We start from the raw sequence: 18,949 nt of genomic DNA on the forward strand, positions 1-18,949 counted from the left end.
GAGGGGGAGCGGAGCCCCACAGGCGCCCCTTTCCGCTCCTACAGACCCGACCGAGAGAAGCGGGAGAGGAAATCAGGTGCCCAGAGGGCCTGGTAGCCCAGGAAGAGCAGAGGACGGGACCAGCAGGGGGCGCCCGAGCTCAAGGTGCAAGTGGGCCGGGAGCCCGCTAATGAAATGAGGTGGGAAAGGTGATAGAGGCAGCGAAAGAGACACACCAGGCCCAGAGATGGAGACACGGGAGCCACAAGGACCGGAGGGAAGCGACAGAGCCACGGAGAGACACGAGAGAGACAGAAGACAGCGAGTGGCATAAAGGGAGGAAATGGCAGGGAGGGCGGGCAGAACGGAGAGACGGAGACCATAAGCTATGAATAAGGGGGCGGGCGGCGAGCGGGGAGAAAAATCGAATGAGAACGAGGGAAGAATGAGACTGTGGATGGAACAGAAAATGAATGGAACACTAGACCAGCATTTATACAGCGCCGACTGTTTGCCAAGCGCTGCGTAGAACTGAGACAGGAGAGGAGGAGCCAGAGAGAGGCTGCGAGGCAAGGGGTTCCTTTTCTTTGCTCCCGGGAGGGGCCGTCGGGGTTCCCGCGCTTCCGTGGGCGCGGCGGGGCTGCACGCAGATGGTTCTGGCGCTGGCCTTCCTAGCCACTCCAGCTGCCCCCAACCCAGGGCCGCGCCTGTTGGCCACGGTCCCCGAAGCGACTCCCTCAAAGCCCCCGCGCCTGTCCCGCACCGAGATGGCCTCCAAGGGCCGGATGCCGGGCCTGCTGGGCCGGGTCAGGGCCAGGATGTTTGGCATCGCCGCCTTTGTCAGGAAACGGTCGGCTGGCATCTCCCCGAACGCTGCCACGAGGGGCGCGAGGGGCCCGCGTGAGATCAGAACGCACCTCTCCTTAAAGGAAAGAAGCAACTCGCGTGGAGCCGTCGCTCCCATTCCCACCCTTGAGCCCTCTCCTGAGCGCACGCGGGAGATGGGATATCCCGTTTAGGACACAGCAAACATACACATACAAATGCGCCTCCATGCGCACCCACATTGGCACCCGCTCGCAAATGCATCAGACACGCGGACACATGTACCCTGGCCACCCATCTCCAAGCTCGCTCGGCCAAACTCACACAGCCTCACGTGTCCCACCAGCACGGACACGCGGGCGGGCACCAGTGGCTCACCCGCTGGCACACTCGCGTGCTCCGCTCTTCCCTGGGCCCACAGGAAAGGCAGCGTGTGCGCACTCAGATCACACCTGCACAGGCGTCCTTGAGCGCGCGTGCACGCGCCTATGCACAAACTTGCCTGCACTATTGTTACATAGTCTCACGCTGGGGGCTGGGAGTCCAGGAAAGGAAGGGGAAAGTGGAGCTTGGAGCGCTCCCGGGGGAGAGAAATGTTGAGGTCTGAGCCTTGGCACCAGGGACGCCACGAGGAGGTGGGGAGGGTGACCCAGGAGCCCACCTCCTCCGGAAAACTTGTGGGGGGGGGGGGAACTGGACAAGTCCATGAGGTTCCACACACTAATGCGCCCCCCCCCCCGCTCCGACCCCCGGGATTTTTCTGGAAGCGAGGCGCCGCGAAGGCTATGGAACATAGTCCTCCGTGTCCCCCAAGGAGGGGCGGGGTCCGGGATGGAGGGGACTAGAGAGCCGCTCCCGCCTCCTAGTGGCCAGGAAAGGGTTACGTCGGCCAGCTAGGAAGCGAGGGAGGAGCCAGCGAGTGCGGGAAGGAGTGGGGGTGGTTGGGAAAAGCATCCTCGCTATCCCCACTCTCCCTCGGCTCGCAGCCGGGGCGCACGGACTGACGGACTCGCGCGCCGCCTGCGCCGCTGGGGAGCACCCTCACCGGGCTTCGACGGCTAGCTCCAGCCCTCCCCACCCCGTCGCGCCCCGCCCCGTCCCGTCGGGGCCGATGGCTCCTCCCGAGGCCCGCAGCCCGGGGGGCGCAGGGTAGAGCGCCGCGGCCCGGCCTCACTGCCCGGGGACTCCCGGGCCCCCGGAGCCCCGCGGAGTCCCCGCTGTCCGTCTGGCGGGCTCAGGGAGCGAGCGGGAGAGCCCCCCACCACCACCGCCGCCCCCTCTCCGCAGCGTCGAGACAAGATGCTGCCCGGGCTCGGGCGCCTGCTGCAAGGTAGGGATCCCTGCCCGCCGGAGGGCGGAGGACGTCCAGGGGAGGGGAGCGGGCGCCCCCGCCCACAGGGCTGAGGTGGGGCAGTGGCCGGGTGTGGGGGTAGCCCGGCGAGGGGACAGCCTTAGCCCGGCCCCGCCCCCAGGGCTGCCGGCCGGAGGAGCGCACCCGATCGGAGCCTGCGGGGATGTGTGGGGAGCCGGTGACCGTGGGGGGACGCAGGGGCCGGGCGGGCCGGCCCGGAGGGGGAGGGAGGCTCAGGTTCCGCTGTCCCGGCTCCACCTGCTCCCGGGGACGCGGAGGACTCGGGCCGGCTGGGGAAGCGCCGACTCAGCGACTCCTGAGCCCGGTGCCTCAGCACTTTCCTGTCACCTGAGAGGACAGGGCTGTGGGCAGGGGGCTGCCTGTGAGCACAGGGCGCAGGGGGGGAATCCGAATGCGCCCCGGGTAGGACAGATGGTGGGCGCTGGGAATATATAGTTCCACGGATTGATTGGCAGCCCAGGGTGTGGGCCAGAGACTGGGGGTGGGGTGGGGAAGGGGTCGGGGGGAGGCGGATAGAAGGGGGCCGTCACGACGGGAGAAAGTGGTTAAGGAAGGAGGGAGGCTGGGAGGAGGAGAAGGAGGAATAGAGGTTAGAAGGGACAAGCGTGGAGGGAAGTGGGACCCAGGTTAGGACCGAGGAAGAAGGAAGGAGAAGGTAGACCAGGTCAGGGGAGGGGGTGAACAGAAAACTAGGGACAAGCACCCAGAATCTGGGGAGAGGGTCCTGGGAAAGAGCCGGGGACCCTGGAGACTGCAAGGAGAGGGGAGTGGGAAGACCAGAAACCAGAGGAGGACGGGGATGGTGGATAGAGACGGCGTCTCGGGTATAGGGAAGAGGACCGAGGATGAGCGCTGGGGTTGGGGATGGGTAACCATGGATGAGAGAGGGCTGGGAGTGGATGCCAGGGTGGGGATGGGGGCCGGAAAGGAAGGAAGGGGAGGAGGAAGAGAAAGGGGTGGAAGGGAGGGACGGGGTGGGGGTGGGGGGTGTTGCCAGGGATGAGACAAAGAGGCTTCTGGTAACCACTTCCACGTGGGAAGCCCTCCATTCCCAGAGCGCCTGCCCCTCACATCCCTTCTTTCAGGGAGTGGGGGGGGGGGGGGTCGGAGCTCAGGGCTTTGAGGGGTGGCCGTGGGGGAAGAGGGGGGGACATTTGCATGGAGTGGCAGCCTCAGAGGGTGGGCACCCTGGCTGGCTCCACGCTGCCGTTTATATCTCCGGACCTCACGTCGGATCCTGCCGCCGCCACGGTGACTGCTTATTTTGGGGTGTCACATTCTGGCAGAGTGAGAAGTGGTTTGCAGCAGCCTAAACCTCCCAGGCAGCGTCAGTGCCTCCCCAGGCCCCTGCGTCACCGGCACTGCCGCCACCTCCATCCCGCTCCTGGCTCCCACCTCCCAGCCCCTGCCCCCTCAGCATCTGCCCCAGGCCCCAGCCTTTTCCCAGCCTTTTCTGCGTGGAGCTGTTGGTTCTCATCTGGGACCCTGGGTCCCTCCTTCAGAGTCAGGGGCCTTGACTTCCCAGGCCACTCACTCTGCACCGGCCTCTCTGCCCTGTGGGTTGGTGCCCTAGCTCCTGCCTCTACCCCGGGTCCATCTGCTTCCTTTCACTGGGGCCTCTGAGCCTAAGGGAGGCTCCAGGGGTGAGCACTGTGTTTCTGAGCCTTGGTTCTCCCGGGTGATGGCCCAGATTCCTTGACAGTGGTCCCTCAATGAATGGATACTTCTTGGCTCTGGGCACTTCAGCCTTCTGGGATCGATACCATGTTCTGGCCTCTCTCCATCCCTCCTTTGGTCAGTTCTGGCCCTATCTTCTGGGCACTGGTCATCTCTCCTTGACTCCCAACAGCTTCCCCGCTAGAGCAGCCCTGACCTGGAGCCCAGGAGAGGAAGGTTGCAGAGAGAGCTTGATTCTCTCTTTGCCTCGACCCTGAACAGCCCAACAGACCCAGCATCAGGGCTGGCCCAGCCCTGTGCACCTGGGCGCAACTTTTGTCCTCCCTTTCTCTCAAGGGCCGCGTCTCTCGCACTCAGAGCAGTTTCCTTGGGTGATGTGAAGTCTCCCTTTGGACGTGCGCTTGTCCATTCCGGGTCCGCCTGTACCAGCTGCGTGGCCTGAGGCAATTCATTCCGTGTTTCTGAGCCTCCCACCTCTCTTCTGCAGACTGGGGCCATTGTATGGATCTCGCAGGACTTACGTTGTATTCTACGCGCATAAAGACATGTACAAATAGTGTCTGGCACACAGTAGGTGCTTAGTAACAGATGGTTTCTGCCTGTCTCTGCTCTACACTCCCCTGCAACATTAGCCATTACCTGCAGACTTTAGAATAAAGGAGAAAAGAGAGGAAGGGGTGAGCAGAGAGGGTGGGGACACTTAGAAGGGGCTTTCCTCGGCCCGTAGAGGAGGGGGGAGATGACATGAGGCTTCGAGAAAGGAATTGGAGGCAGACCGTCAGAGATTGGGTCAGAAACTGAGCCTTCCCCTCTCTAGCCGTCAATGGTGTTGCCTGGGCAGTAAGAGCTTTGCTCTGATGGCCGCTGAGGTGCCCACTTCCAGCTCTGATGCCCTGTGCATCTTGCCCCAGTCTTTGCCAGGGATTCACAAACTGAGGGCTGGGAGTGGGACTGTGGTCCTGGAGAGAGAGGAGGCCACAGGCCTGGAGAGAAGGACTGAGGGGGAAGAGCCCTGAGAAGCAGGGATGGGGAGGGGACTGTGGTGAGAAGGAAAAGGGCAGGGACAGGAGGGCAGAGGAGGAAGAGAAAGGCACAGCTCCCCAGCTCCCTGCCCCCCCCCCCCCCTCAGCCCAGGAGCACTCCAGCCAGGCCTGGGGGCAGAGAAACCAGTGCCTCCCACCTCCCCCTCCTCCTGGCCTCCAGTGAGAGCTGCAGCCTGAATTATGGATGAGGCTCCTTGGGTTACAGCTGCTTTGCATGGCGGCGATGGCCAGAAATGGCAACAGAGTCACTGTTACGCAGCAGCTGTCATGGAGGGGCCCTGCTCAGGCTTGGGGAGGTGGGCCTTAATGGGAGAGACATGGGGACACGGGGGAGGGGTGGGGAAAGAAGGGAGGAGCCCCTTATGTGGGCAAGGGGTGGCCAGGGAGATGTGGGGAGAGGGATGCTGGCTCCCCCAAGCTGCTGAGCTCAGCCTCCTGCTGGGAGAGACCCTGGTGCCACACAGTGGCCCCTGACTCTGCAGCGCTCCGGATTGCACATCCTTCCCTCGTCTCTCCAGGGGTACCAGTCAGCCCTAGAGGCCGGGGGAGAGCAGTCCTCCCTAGGGCTGGCAGCCTTCAGGGCCCACACTCTTGCGAGCTTGTGGATAAGGGGTAGGATTAAGGGATCAGAGCAGGATTTGGCTTTCTCTGGTGTCAAGTCCTTGGGGAAGCGAGCTCAAAGGGTGACTCTGCCAGGAAGGGAAGTGCCCTAGCCAAGCATGAGGAGATTCCTTTCTGGTCCTTGCCCTGCCAACCACTTTGCTGTGTGACCTTGGGCAAGTCGCTTGCCCTCTCTGAACCCCAGTTGTGACTAAAGTAGAACAAGAGCTTGAACCAGATGGACTGGAGAACCTTCCCAGCTCTGACATCTCCCGTGCTAGCCCCAAATCTCAGCCCTGCTGAAACCCACTGAGGTTCCCAGCCCGCTCCCACATCCCACCCCTGCCAGGTTCTGATGAGGGGTGAGAGACATGCTCCTCCACCCCACGTGGCTCTGAAACACTCGGGAGAAAGTGATCGTGAACTGCCGCACGGGGGAGGGGTGCGAAGGGCCGAGAAACGCGGAGGTGGTGTGAACGAATAGCGCAGCAGCGCTGTGTCACTGAATATTACATCACACCCAGCCTACACACGCATGGGGCCGGCACTCACACACGCGTGGGGACAGCCAGCACATGCAGGGAGGATGGGGGATGCTCATGGTGAGGCCCCAAATTGAGGAGCCGGAGCACCACATCGGCATGGGGTTCCCCACCCCTGCCTGTGTGTCCCCCATGGGAGGAAGCTCACGGGACAGCCGTAATGTCTACGCCACTCAAACACACCGGCTGTGCAGCTCTGCGTGTAGTGTGCACTGGGCTCAGACACAGACATTCACGCGCAGCGCCAGGCATCACGTACAGTCATGCCCCCCTCGGTCTTCCCCAGGGTCTCTGAACCCCGGGGAGCCCTGGAAATAGGACCTGGGTCCGAGGCCCACTCTTCCTCCCCTCGGCCTTTGATTCGCAAGAGATCTCAATTTAGCCCCAACCGGTCTCAAATGGGGGCGATTCTGCTCCCCAGGAGACATTTGGTAATGTCTGGAGACATTTTGGTTGTCATAATCAGGGGGAAGGTGTTACTGGCATCGAGTGGGTAGAGGACAGGGATGCTGCTAAACACCCTAAATAGGACACCGTATAGGGCTGTCCCCCACAACAAAGAGCAATCGGCTCAACTTTCCATACGAAGGTTCAGAGGCCTGACAGTTAACACGGTCAAACCCACCATAGTGACAACAAGAACGGAAAAGACCACCACTCTGAAACAGCCTGCGGCACAGCAGTGCTTTCCACAGTGTCCTCCCGGCATTTCTTTCTTTATTTTTATTTTTTTAATATACCAGGGGTCTCAAAAGGTGGAAGTGGCCGGGGCCTCTTGCATCCAGAACCCTCCCACCCAGGAGCCAGGCTCCTGGCCATTAGGGGTGGGTGGGCAGGCCCCTGGCGGGCGCTCCTGCCCTTGCAGCCTGCCCAGAAAGGCCTGCCCCCTGTCCCCACAGGTCCCGCCTCAGCCTGCCTGCTGCTGCTGCTCCTGGCCCTGCCCCCAGCGGCCCCCAGCTGCCCCATGCTCTGTACCTGCTACTCGTCCCCGCCCACCGTGAGCTGCCAGGCCAACAACTTCTCCTCCGTGCCGCTGTCCCTGCCGCCCAGCACCCAGCGCCTCTTCCTCCAGAACAACCTCATCCGCACGCTGCGGCCGGGCACCTTCGGGCCCAACCTGCTCACGCTGTGGCTCTTCTCCAACAACCTCTCCACCATCTACCCGGGCACCTTCCGTCACCTGCAAGCCCTGGAGGAGCTGGACCTCGGTGACAACCGGCACCTGCGCTCCCTGGAGCCCGACACCTTCCAGGGCCTGGAGCGGCTGCAGTCGCTGCACCTGTACCGCTGCCAGCTCAGCAGCCTGCCCGCCAACATCTTCCGCGGCCTGGTCAGCCTGCAGTACCTCTACCTCCAGGAGAACAGCCTGCTCCACCTCCAGGTGAGCCACCCACCCATGCGCAGGCCCCTGCACACACTCCCCTGCTTCCCCCTCGCTCCTCTGCCCCTGTGTGTGTCCCTCTGCTCTCCCCAGCCCGCCCTTCCTGCCTCAGCATCTCAGCATCCCTCTCCATGTCTGCCCCTTTTCTAAGTGCGTCCCTCTCACTTTCTCCAGGGGCTTTTCTCCATTTGGTCTGTCTGTCTGTCTATGCCTGTTTGGTTCCCTTGCTGCCCCTCTCTCTCACTCCCTTATCCTCCACCCCCCACCCCCACCCCACTGTGTGTCCCCTTCTGCCTCTGCCTGTCTTGTCTGTCTACCCCTCTCAGCCTCTCTCACTGACTTGCCTTCCCCATCTGTCCTCTGGTCTTCTGTCTCCATTCACACGCCCACTCCACACGCACCCCATGTCTGGTTGATGTGCGTGTCTCTCTGTGATCTCTCCTTTTCCCCTCGTTTGCCTTCGGGGGCTCTGTCTCTCCCCAGGCACCAGGCCTGAAGGCCTCTGTGACTGCTTTCTCCCCACCCCACCCCCTCCCACTGCCACTGGTGTCCCAGAGAAGGCCCCCCTCTCTCCAGCACACTGGCTAATGCGACAAGGGGAAACCCTACCCTTTCTAGATCCCCATCCCCAACCTGCTGTCTCACTGAAAGGGAAGAAGGGGGAAAAAAAAAAAAGGTAAAGAGCTGTTAAGTAGCTGGAAGATGGATGCTCTGAAAACGGAAGGAATAACAGTAATTGCTATTTATTGTTATTATTATTGATCTAAATATTGTTTATTGTTGTTATTAAGCTGACTGTCTGACAGTCAAATCCTCCCATTCTATTTCCCCAGGAAACAATAACACACCCTCCAAACCACCCTCCCTGGGCTCCACAGCCTCAGGCTGGAAGGGGGCTGGAATATCCAAACCCTCCCTCCCCCCACATAGATGGAAGGCATGCCTCCTCCCAGCGGGCTGGTGCTGATTTGAAAATCAGGTCAGGGTTTATGCTGATAAAGGTAGTAACAATGGCAATAATAACTTAACAAACATGCATTGTGCACCCACTATGTGCAAGGTGCTGAGAATACAGCAGTTAACCAAACAGACAAAACCCCCTGCCTTCGCCGAGATAGCACTCTAGGTGGTGGAGAGAGATGGAAGTGAAACACGGTAGCCCCCCTCTCATCTATGGGAGATCCCGTCCAAGACCCCAGGGATGCCTGAAATCTCGGACAGTACGGAACCTTGTATATACTACGTACATACACACCTATGATACAGTTAGTTTATAAACTAGGCACAAAAAGAGATTAACAATAATAACTAATAATAAAATAGAACAAGTATAACAACATACTGTAACAAAAGTTACGCGGATGGCTTTGGGGCCATAATTAAGTGAAACAAGGGGACGTAAACACAGGCACTGTGGGACCACGGCACTTGATCTGACACCCGAGGCGGCTACTACTAGTAAGTGTCTAACAGGCAGGTAGCGTATACATCCTGAAGTCCCGTCATCCCTGGGCAAAGGGATGACTCGCATCTGGCTGGGATGGCTTCGAGATTTCTCCACGCTAAATAGACCAGCACACAATTTAAAACTTACCAATTGTTTATTTCTGGAATTTCCTATTTAATATTTTTGGACCATGGTTAACTGCAGGTAACTGAAACCATGGAAAGCAAAACCGTGAAGGGGAGCGGGGGACTGCTGCACAGAGTACGTTGGAAAAAGATGTCGTGTTATTATGATTGCACCAATAATGATAGTAGTACCCACTACCACTTAGTGGACACACTATGCTGAGGCCTTTATGGGTGCTGGGCGCCTATGCTAAGGCCTCTATAGGTATCAACTCTGCCACTTACAAGTGTGTGACATTTTCAATCCCCCTGGGCCTCAGTTTTTCCATTTGTAAGTTAGGGGTAGCACCAGCCCATCTCCTAGGGATTTCATAAGTGTAAGTGCATGAATAATTTGTAGAGCGCTTAGAATAGTGTTTGGCATGCGATACGCACTATATAAATGCTTGTTAAAATACTATTTTAAAAGAGGCAAGCCTCATTTCACATTGATCTCAGTGAAATGGCCCATCTTGGACCTCATCCTGGAGATCTGGGTCAACTTCAAGGGTGATGCCCAGGCCATGGGTGGATCCTAGAAAACTCCCTCTTTTCTTTCCTTCCTAAATTTGCCCAGCACCTCACAGTGTCCAAAGCACGGTCAGCCACCTCACCTCATTTCCACAGCCCTGTCAGGAGATGCTTACACCTCCCCACAGATGAGGAAACTGAAGCCCAGGGTCCCAAAAGTTTGTAGATATAAGGCCTCTTCACATGAAGTCTCTTAAACCATTGCCGACATGACTGGAGGCTCCCATGTTCTCAGCAGCACGTTTAACCTCACAAAAGCCTGGCAATAGAGACAGTTAGGGACAGTAGGGACACGAAATGAAGTTCCTGAGGCCCTCAAACCAGGCAGAGCTGGTGGTACGAGAACCTGCGTGGGCTGATGACATTTCAGGCCATTTTCATCATTCAGAACTCTCCACTAGGGTCTGTCTGGGTGGAGGGGGGTGGTACCCTGAAGTACAGCAGCATGGGCTCATTTTTGAAGGCTCTCACCTTGGAGTCTACCAGATGTAGGTTCAAATCCTGGCTCCTATATGACTTTGGACAAATTATTAAGGATCTTCCCATCTCCATGTCCTCATCTGTAGCACGGCCACCTCAATAGGGTTAGCACAGGGCCACACTCAGGTGCTGCCACTGACACCTGACCTCCTCAGCATTTATCAGTGGCTCACGGTGAGACAGCTAGGGTCAGAGGGCCTAAGTTGGAATCCCTGCTCTGTTGTTTCCTGACTTATTTAACTTAAGGCATGATGCCTCTCCTCTCTGAACCTCAGTGTCCTCATCTTTAAAGTGGAAATAATAAAAGCCATCCTTTCCACAAAGAACAGCTGTGCAGAGTAAATGAGTTGTGTAGATATAGCACACAGTTCAGTGCTGAATAAATCCTGTCATTAGAACCTGATCCTCCACTGACTCCAAAATGGGAAGTTAGTTCTATACACCCCTGGCATGAATGGCATGGCATCTGCACACCAGGCCCCTTATAGAGAAAGGAAGAGAGGAAGGAAAGAAGGGAGGGAGGGAGGGAGCGAGGGAGGGAGGGAGGGAGGGAGGAAGGGAGGAAGGAAGGAAGGAAGGAAAGAAGGAAGGAAGGAAGGAAGGAAGGAAGGAAGGAAGGAAGGGAAGGAAAGGAAGGGTCAGCCTCTGCCTGTGAACTGCCTGGAGGAACTAGGCTGGGAGATGCCACCGGTGGGGGAGGAAACGTGGGCTGGGGTGATGTCCACAGAATGCAGGTGTGCCCCAAGATAGGGCTGGGCCTCCCCAAGAGGGGAGCTTTGGAGGAGGCAAGAGGACCACGGCTTTTAATGATGAGGAAGGTGGAAATGGAAATGGGGTGGGCTGGAGGTTCTCACAGACTGTCTTCTGTGCGCCAGGTCCTGTGCCAGGTGAGTTCATTCATCAACAGATGTGTAGTGAGTACCTACTGCATGCCAGGCAGTGTTCTGGGTGCCAGGGACTCAGGGGCGAACAAAAACAATCTCTCTGCTCTCCTGGAGTGTATTTCCTACTCAAATGGAACCAGAACCTTTCACTCATTCCAGCAGCCTGCATGGTGCATAAGAGCAGTCTTTGTACTCAGGCACATCTGAGTCTGAATGGCAGCCCCACCTCCAGTTTGGTCTGTGGCTTTGGGCAAGTTACTTCACCGCTTTAAGCCTGAATGGCCCCATCTGTAACATGGGGAAATGCCCTGTGCCTCAGGGGTTTATTGTGAGGGTTCAAGGAGATGCTACTTGAAGAGGGCTCAGCAATGTGTCTCATTCAGAGTAAGTGTAACCGGACAACCAGTGGGTCCAGGCCACCTGTCACTACGTGAGCCAATTAAGCAGGGACAGGGTTGAATCGTTTAGGAGCAGTTATTCCAATAATGCTGGCGGTATGGGAGAGCAGCAGGTCATCCACAAAAATCTGCGCTCCCCTCCCCACAAGCCATCTGCTTATATTGGGTAGAAGGGCAAAGATTATGTGGGAAAGTAAGAATTACAGGCGTGGGAAAGTAGGCACGGGATAATGGTTACAGGTTACAGGCCATGTGGGCTTGGACAGGGGGGTGGGGGGATTGTAAAGGGCAGGCACCTCCAGGACTAGATTGTTCCAGCCATGAGGTTGTAGGCAGCTCTTGGGAGAGGAGGATGGACTTCATCCCAATGTTAGTTCCCATGTCCCAGGGTGTACAACCGTCAGCCAGGTGAGAATGTGCTTTCTCTAATCAGAACAGAACAATCACGGTTAACAGAGCATGATTAATATTTCTCATAATTATAGCTAGTCCCCAATATTCTATTTCTGCCCCTAACATAAGCACCATTTCCCCCCATTTAACAGCTGAGGACACTGAGGCTCAATGAAGTTAAGGCATCAGCCCAAGGTCACCCAACTACTAGCAAAGGGCTCAGCCTAGAATTGGCCCAGGTCTGTCTGACTCAAGTGTAGCCGTTCAGAACCCTGTCTCCAGAGTTCATGTCCGCATTCTACTACATATTAGAAATAGTAGAACTGCCCTCTCCCAGCCTCCCTTTCCTAATCTCTGAAAGGGGAGATGATAACATCTGCTTCATAGGGCTGTGATGATCAGGTTGCTACAGGAGACGTGTGTAGCACAGAGCTTGGCCCATAGTGAAAGCTCAGTAAGTCATCTGCTTGCCTATGCTGACGCAGACCATGACAATGACACCAGGCATAGGTTGGTGATCTCTGTGAGTGGGGGGAGGGGGACTGGCACAGAGGAGGCACTCAATACAGCTTTGTTGAATGAATGAGGTACATTCCGGGATTCACTCACTCATAAATATCAGATGAGGATGGATCTTAATGATCAACTATCTCAAGTCCCTTGTTTCACAGATTAAAAACAAAACAACACTGAGACTCAGAGAGGTTCCTGGAGCTGCCCAAGGTCACACAGCTCAGCCACTGGTGCCAAAGACTGGAGCTTGGGAGGGTTGGAAGGAGGCAAGGTTAAGAACAGGATGCTGTCCGGAGAAGGGGGGCAGGGATGCTGCCGTTGAGATTCCATATGGATGTGGAGAGCTGTAAACTGGCTGGGGGAGGTGAGGGAAATGTGGTTTTGGAAATGGAAGAAGATGACTTTAGCAGCCACTCTCAGCCCAGAGGGAGGGGGCGATAGGGAGGGTGGTGGGGGAGGGCGAGGGCTGTGAAAGTCAAGAGCTTATTAATGCACAGAGAAGGTTTTAACAGTGGAGAGAGGACTGGATTTGAGAGCTGCAGCCCAGGAAGTGGCAGCGGGATTTGGCAACAGCTTGGATGGGGGAGGGGAAATGGACCCCCAAGCTGAGAGGAAAGGGGCAGAACTTTTGCAGAGGGAAAAGGGGGAAGGAGAGGAGGGTAGAATCAAGGAATTTTGTAGCCCAAAAATCGGGGCTGTGGGCCAAAGGCGCCTCAATTCCTTAGGGGCTCTGAACCTTTGATCTTCTCTTCCTAACCCTCCCAAGCCAAACTCCATTACCTGTGCATCCTCATCCTCACCCCACCCCCACTAATCCTCTCACAGGTATCTCTGAGGGTGTCCCACTCTTAATGACACCCATAAAAAAGAGAAACCCTGGCTAGGTGTTTGAGTAGAAGGGACTCAGAGCCCACTCTCAGGGTGGACCGGAAAGAGGACAAGGGTACCAAGCTAAATTGGGCCGCAGAGGTCCAGGGAGCCCGCCAGAGACCTGAGCTGAGCATGGGGGTGGCACAGGGAGTGGAGAATGCTGGTGTCAGAGGCAGCAGAGAAGGTTGAGGGGGACGGATCTCAATGTGGCCAAGAGGAGGGTTCTTGGCAGGCTCAGTTCCTGTAGCGGAGAGGGCGGAAGCCAGATGGGAGGGGGCGAGAACACGCAGGAGCACAGGAAGGTGGAGGCTGTGGGTGTGGGCTGGGAGTCAATGCCCTGCCCCCACCTGAGAGCCTTTGACCAGACTCCTGGGTGGGGTAGGGGGGTCATCCCCCCAGACAGGGAAGGGTGGGAGAGCCACAGTCAGGAAACAGGTCCCCCCAGGGTGCGCTGGCTTGAGCATAGAGGATGCCTGTGTCCCTAAGAACCAGACCTCCTGGGCCCGCTGACCACAGGGATGTCCTGCATCACTGACGGAGGGCCTCAGTCCTGGGGCTCTGGTCCCCTCTGGCAAACTCTCCATCTCTCTGGGCCTCAGTGCTCTTCTCTGTAAAAAGTGGGCTGGGCTGGTGGACCCTGGAGCTGATCATCACCTTAGTGAGCTGGTTAAAATGCAGAATCCAGCCCCTGGGCCCTCCCACCCATGGAGCATATCCACTCCCCCACGCCCACACCCCCCTTCATTCGGAACCACAGTCCAAGATGAGCATGGCCTGATTTGGGCGCTGCCCAGCCCCAGACAAGTGGGACAGCCCTTCTAAGGGGGCAGTGATGTAGGACATCAGGCAGCAGCCTTCTTTCCTCTCCCTGGCTGGCTTTGGGGGTGGGGGAGAGCTGACACCTGGTCCTCTTAATATCTTAGCCTAATAGCAGGACTCTTGGACCCCGGAGAGCTCCCCAGTTATCTAACTGAGCCCCTAGTGTAATAACCATCATTTTTCGAGGGTGGTGGAGGTCCCCACCAGGTCCTTACGGCATGATCTCATCTACCCTTCCCCCAGCCTCTGAGTATGGGGGTATTCTCCAAGCTATACAGACTGAGGGAACAAGAGGCTGTAAGAGGCTAAATAATTTGCCCAAAGTAACGCAGCTGGGAAGAGGGCAAGCTGAATGGGCACCAGGGGCTGTGACTCCTGAGCCTGTGGGCGTCATCATTGGACTGGATACCAGTGTGCCAGGCACTGTGCCCAGCACTTCACCATCTGATCTTTATGGATCATCTTCTTTAATCCTCAGAACAAGCCCATGAGGAGGTACACTCATCCCCATTTCATCAATGAGGCAACAGGCTTAGAGAGATTACTGGCTTGGCCAAGTTAAGGATAATGGCCAACTCCTTGAATGCCTCCCACATGGAAACCTTGTTCTAACCACCTTAACACGCGCTGCTTCATTTAATCTCCACACCTTACAGATGAAGAAACGGAGGCACAGAGATACTGTGACTTGCCCAAGGTGGCACAGCCAGCTATGATAGATCCAGGGTTTGACGTCAGGCTCCTCCACGCTGAACGAGTATCTTCTTCTCCGAGTGTGGTCCCCAGACCAGCAGAGGCAGCCCCTCCTGGGAACTTGTAGACAGGCAGATTCTCGGGCCCCACCTGCTACATCACAAACTCTGAGGGCAGCGCTTCGGGATCCCCGGGGATTCTGATGGTCCCTAAAGTTTAAGAACAACTGGCCTCAATTACATCACCTTTTCCACAGTAACCTCTAACTACGTTAGAGGAGGCAGGATTCAAACCCAGGATTCCAAAAGGAAAAGCCAAGTTGGCCCTAGCTGGTTTGGCTCAGTGGATAGAGCATCTGCCTGCGGACGGAAGGGTCCAGAGTTCTATTCCAGTCAAGGGCACACGCCCGGGTTGCGGGCTCCAGCCCCAGTAGGGGGCGTGCAGGAGGCAGCCAATCAATGATTGTCTCTTATCACTGATGTTTCTATCTCTCCCTTTCTCTCTGAAGTCAATCAATGTATATTTAAAAAGCAAAAGGAAAGTCAAATTGTTTCCCACAGCGCTCCCCTTCCTTCCCCACCTGTCTCAGGACCTCTCTCTTCTCCACCCCTCCTTCCAGGATGACCTGTTCGCGGACCTGGCCAACCTGAGCCACCTCTTCCTGCACGGGAACCGCCTGCGGCTGCTGACGGAGCACGTGTTCCGCGGCCTGGGCGGCCTGGACCGGCTGCTGCTGCACGGGAACCGGCTGCAGGGCGTGCACCGCGCGGCCTTCCGCGGCCTCAGCCGCCTCACCATCCTCTACCTGTTCAACAACAGCCTGGCCTCGCTGCCCGGCGAGGCGCTGGCCGACCTGCCGGCGCTCGAGTTCCTGCGGCTCAACGCCAACCCCTGGGCGTGCGACTGCCGCGCGCGGCCGCTCTGGGCCTGGTTCCAGCGCGCGCGCGTGTCCAGCTCCGACGTGACGTGCGCCACCCCCCCGGAGCGCCAGGGCCGGGACCTGCGCGCGCTCCGCGAGGCCGACTTCCAGGCCTGCCCGCCCGCGGCGCCCACGCGGCCCGGCAGCCGCGCCCGCGGCAACAGCTCCTCCAACCACCTGTACGGGGTGGCCGAGGCCGGGGCGCCCCCCGCCGACCCCTCCACCCTCTATCGAGACCTGCCCGCCGAAGACCCGCGGGGGCGCCTGGGAGGGGACGCGCCCACCGAGGACGACTACTGGGGCGGCTACGGGGGCGAGGACCAGCGTGGGGAGCAGACGTGCCCGGGCGCAGCCTGCCAGGTGGCCCCGGACTCCCGCGGCCCCGCGCTCTCGGCCGGGCTCCCCACCCCTCTGCTTTGCGTCCTGCTCCTGGCGCCCCACCACCTCTGACTGCGGTGCTGGGACTGCAGAGGCCGGGCTGGCCCTCAGCCCCCAGCCCCCAGCTGCAGCTCGGGGGCCCAATCCCCGCCCCTGGCCTTGCTGCCTCCCTTTCCCCTCCCTGCTCCGCCCTCCCCTGGACCAGGCCGCCTCTCCCTGCCTCCTGGGATGCTGGCTTAAGACTATCCCAAGGGGCTGTGTCTGGTGGCTCAGCCCCATTCTCCCCAACTCTGGCCATGAACTCGGTCCCATCCCACCGTGGGGTGGGGCATCCCAGGCCGGCGCTGACCCTTCTCGCAATGCCCACCGCGGACTCGGACTCGAGAAGAACTTTGTCTGCAGAGCATCTTCCACCAGCAGAGCCTTCAGAAGCTCCGGAAGGGAGCCCACCCAGGAGCCCTGCGGGGGGATGCCCAGGGGGGGCAGGCTGACCCTGGGCCCCTGCTTCTCTAGCCCCTCTCAGTCTCCCGACACGGGAGGAGTACTTTTCTCCTACGTCTACCCGGGACACTTTTTAGGGTGCCTGGAGAGATCTTTCCTCTCCACCGTGGCCCCTGTGTGGTGAAGATCAACAGAAGTTGTTTGGGGGGGAAATTTATTAAAAATTCTATTATTTTATCTCCTCTGTAAGGTTTGTTGGCTCGGGACCTCAAAAGTGGGAGGAGGGTGAGGAACCACCAGGATTTCAGGGCCAGGAGGATTAGAGAAAGGGGGTGGGGGGGGGGCATTGTGCCCTTGAAGAGCTTCTTGTTCCCCCTGGGAGAAGAGGCTGCACCTGAGGAGGAGGGGTGTGGCCTGGAGTCCCAGGCAGGCCAAGATGGGGCTGACAGCACCTCGGCTCCTCTTTGTCCAGAAGTGGCTCCAGCCGACCCTGACTTGTGTGGTGCCCAGGGAGCTAAGCCTGGGCAAGGCCTCCAGCCTGGCTGGCTCCCTCCCAGTTCCCACCTTCTTGCAAGGAGGAATCATAGCCATCCATGATCACAGCCAGCCCAAACACGACTTCGAGCAAATCCGAAAAAGACACCTTTTCTGCAGGGGAATCCAGCCCCACACCAGACCAAACACTCAGCAAGCAGAGCCTCAGGCTGGATTTCAGGTCCCACGTGCCCTCCACTGAGTGCCTGTGCTCAGTGCACAGCCTGCACACCGGTACACAGCCCTGCAGCCAGCCCGTCCCTGGCTCCTGCGATGGACCACGTCAGAGAACCAGTTCTCCAGGTCAGAGGGAAACCAAGGGGCTGGGTGACCAGAGAGACAAGAATCCTGTGTTGGGTGCCTTGCTGGCTTGAAGCATGCTCAGAAGCTTCATCTGCCCATGTGGGGAGGAGAGGCTGGAGTAAGGGAAGAGCCTGGGCTAAGAAGGACCTACGATGGAGTTAGGCATGTTAGGGGTGAGGCTCATCAGACAGAAGCATGAGGAGATGTCCGGTGGTTTAAATTTAGGGTTAAGAATCTAACTTGGGAGGTGGGAATGGAAAGAGGGGACCTGGATGCCAGCGTTCATGGAGGAAGAAAGCTGAGATTCTGTGACTCTGGCCAGGCAAGCCAGAAGGAAGATGAGATGAGATGCAGAAACAGGAAGGGCTCAACATCTAAGGCCTGAGACAGGTGGACTTTGGGAAAGGGTGTGGGACAGGGGTGGGGGTAATGAGAGCAACCAGCTAGTCAGGAAGCAGGGGGTCTCTGAGGCTGGGGTCTCACAGGGGCCTGTGTCAGGCTGGCTTTGCAGAGGCTAATGTTGGCGGGGGGGAGGACACAGCCAGCCAAGAGCTCTGATGGAGGAGGGGCTGCCGGGGCCTGGGCAGGGGGAGGGAGGATGCTGGTAAATCAGCAGCAGGCTGTCCAGGTCACGGAATTATCGTTGTGAAATATTCATGGGCCTTCGGTCCAGATGCTATTTCAGAACAGTGAAAGCAAGAGGAGTGTGTGAGCCTCAGGAAGAAGCCTACAGCGATGCCACTTTCCCCCACCCTCACCCCCGCCAGCCCAGACAGACCCACGGACGCCCATCACGTGCACTCCCACGCTCGCACGCTCTCTCACACACATTCCCACAGAGCCAAGCTATAGAACACGTGCAGGCATGCCAACACCCACGGGTCCCACAAAGGGCAGATGCACCCCCAACGCTGACATGCACACAGCCGCTTACACAGGACCCTACACAGAGCCACCCACAGAGATCTCACACACACACAGACCCCCAGCCTCTCCAAACCTCCCAGATTCACTACTTTCATACACCCTGAAATGGGAGGGACTATAACGGCCATCCAGTCCAATGCTCTGATGGGGAAACTGAGGCCCAGAGAGAAGGGACTTGTCCAAGACTGCCCAGCATAAAAGAAACAAAACTCATTCGCCTCCCCCATTCTGTGGGTGTACCCACACTCTGTGTTCTCCTGCCTTCCTGACACCCAGCCTAAATGTAGTTATCTCCTCCCTTCTCTAATCTCTTACATCTATCTACTCGCCCAGTCCCTCTCCAGCTCCAGTCCATCCCTTCCTTTCCATTCTCCCTCCACCTCCCTGCTTCATCTCTTCATTACCTCATGCCTAGAAATGCAGGAGAAAATAGCACCAACTCCTCTCCAGTTTTCCTACATTCAGTCTCTCTCTCCCTCCCACCAGCCTGCCATGGTGGCCAGATTCAGGCTCGCTGAAATGTGCATTATGTCCTTGTGTCACTCAGGAACCTACAATGACTCCCTATTACCTACAGGTTAAAGGTAAAACACCTTAGCAAAGCATCCAGGATCCTTCGGAGTCTGGTACCAACAGCCTTTCTAGTTTTGTCTCAGGGCCATGTCCCAAACCTCCACTCCAACTAGAATGATTGCATCATGTTGGCCATCAATGATTATGCGCTTGAAGCCTATAACTGACCTTGAACTCTCCCTTAGGTCCCTCAATCTTCCCCAAACTAGGAACCCTCTCTCACTCTCCTCAGGTACTGATTCCAAAGCCCTTTCCCAAGGCCA

The 18,949-nt window shown here is 57.8% G+C and overlaps 1 protein-coding gene across 1 annotated transcript; it reads left to right on the forward strand.

Annotated features, from left to right (window-relative positions):
* Positions 1-1,803: 1,803 nt before the first annotated feature.
* On the forward strand, positions 1,804-16,578 carry RTN4RL2 (reticulon 4 receptor like 2). Its single transcript, XM_070428033.1, has 3 exons — positions 1,804-2,134; positions 6,938-7,419; positions 15,231-16,578. Exons 1-3 carry the CDS (start codon positions 2,104-2,106, stop codon positions 15,978-15,980), a joined length of 1,263 nt encoding a protein of 420 aa, XP_070284134.1. The 5' UTR covers positions 1,804-2,103; the 3' UTR covers positions 15,981-16,578.
* The last annotated feature ends 2,371 nt before the right edge of the window (positions 16,579-18,949 follow it).

This window comes from Myotis yumanensis, unplaced genomic scaffold (assembly GCF_028538775.1).
Source record: "Myotis yumanensis isolate MYYU_CA2020_CCGP unplaced genomic scaffold, mMyoYum1.0.hap1 SCAF_10, whole genome shotgun sequence".
NCBI classification, from domain to species: Eukaryota; Metazoa; Chordata; class Mammalia; order Chiroptera; family Vespertilionidae; genus Myotis; species Myotis yumanensis.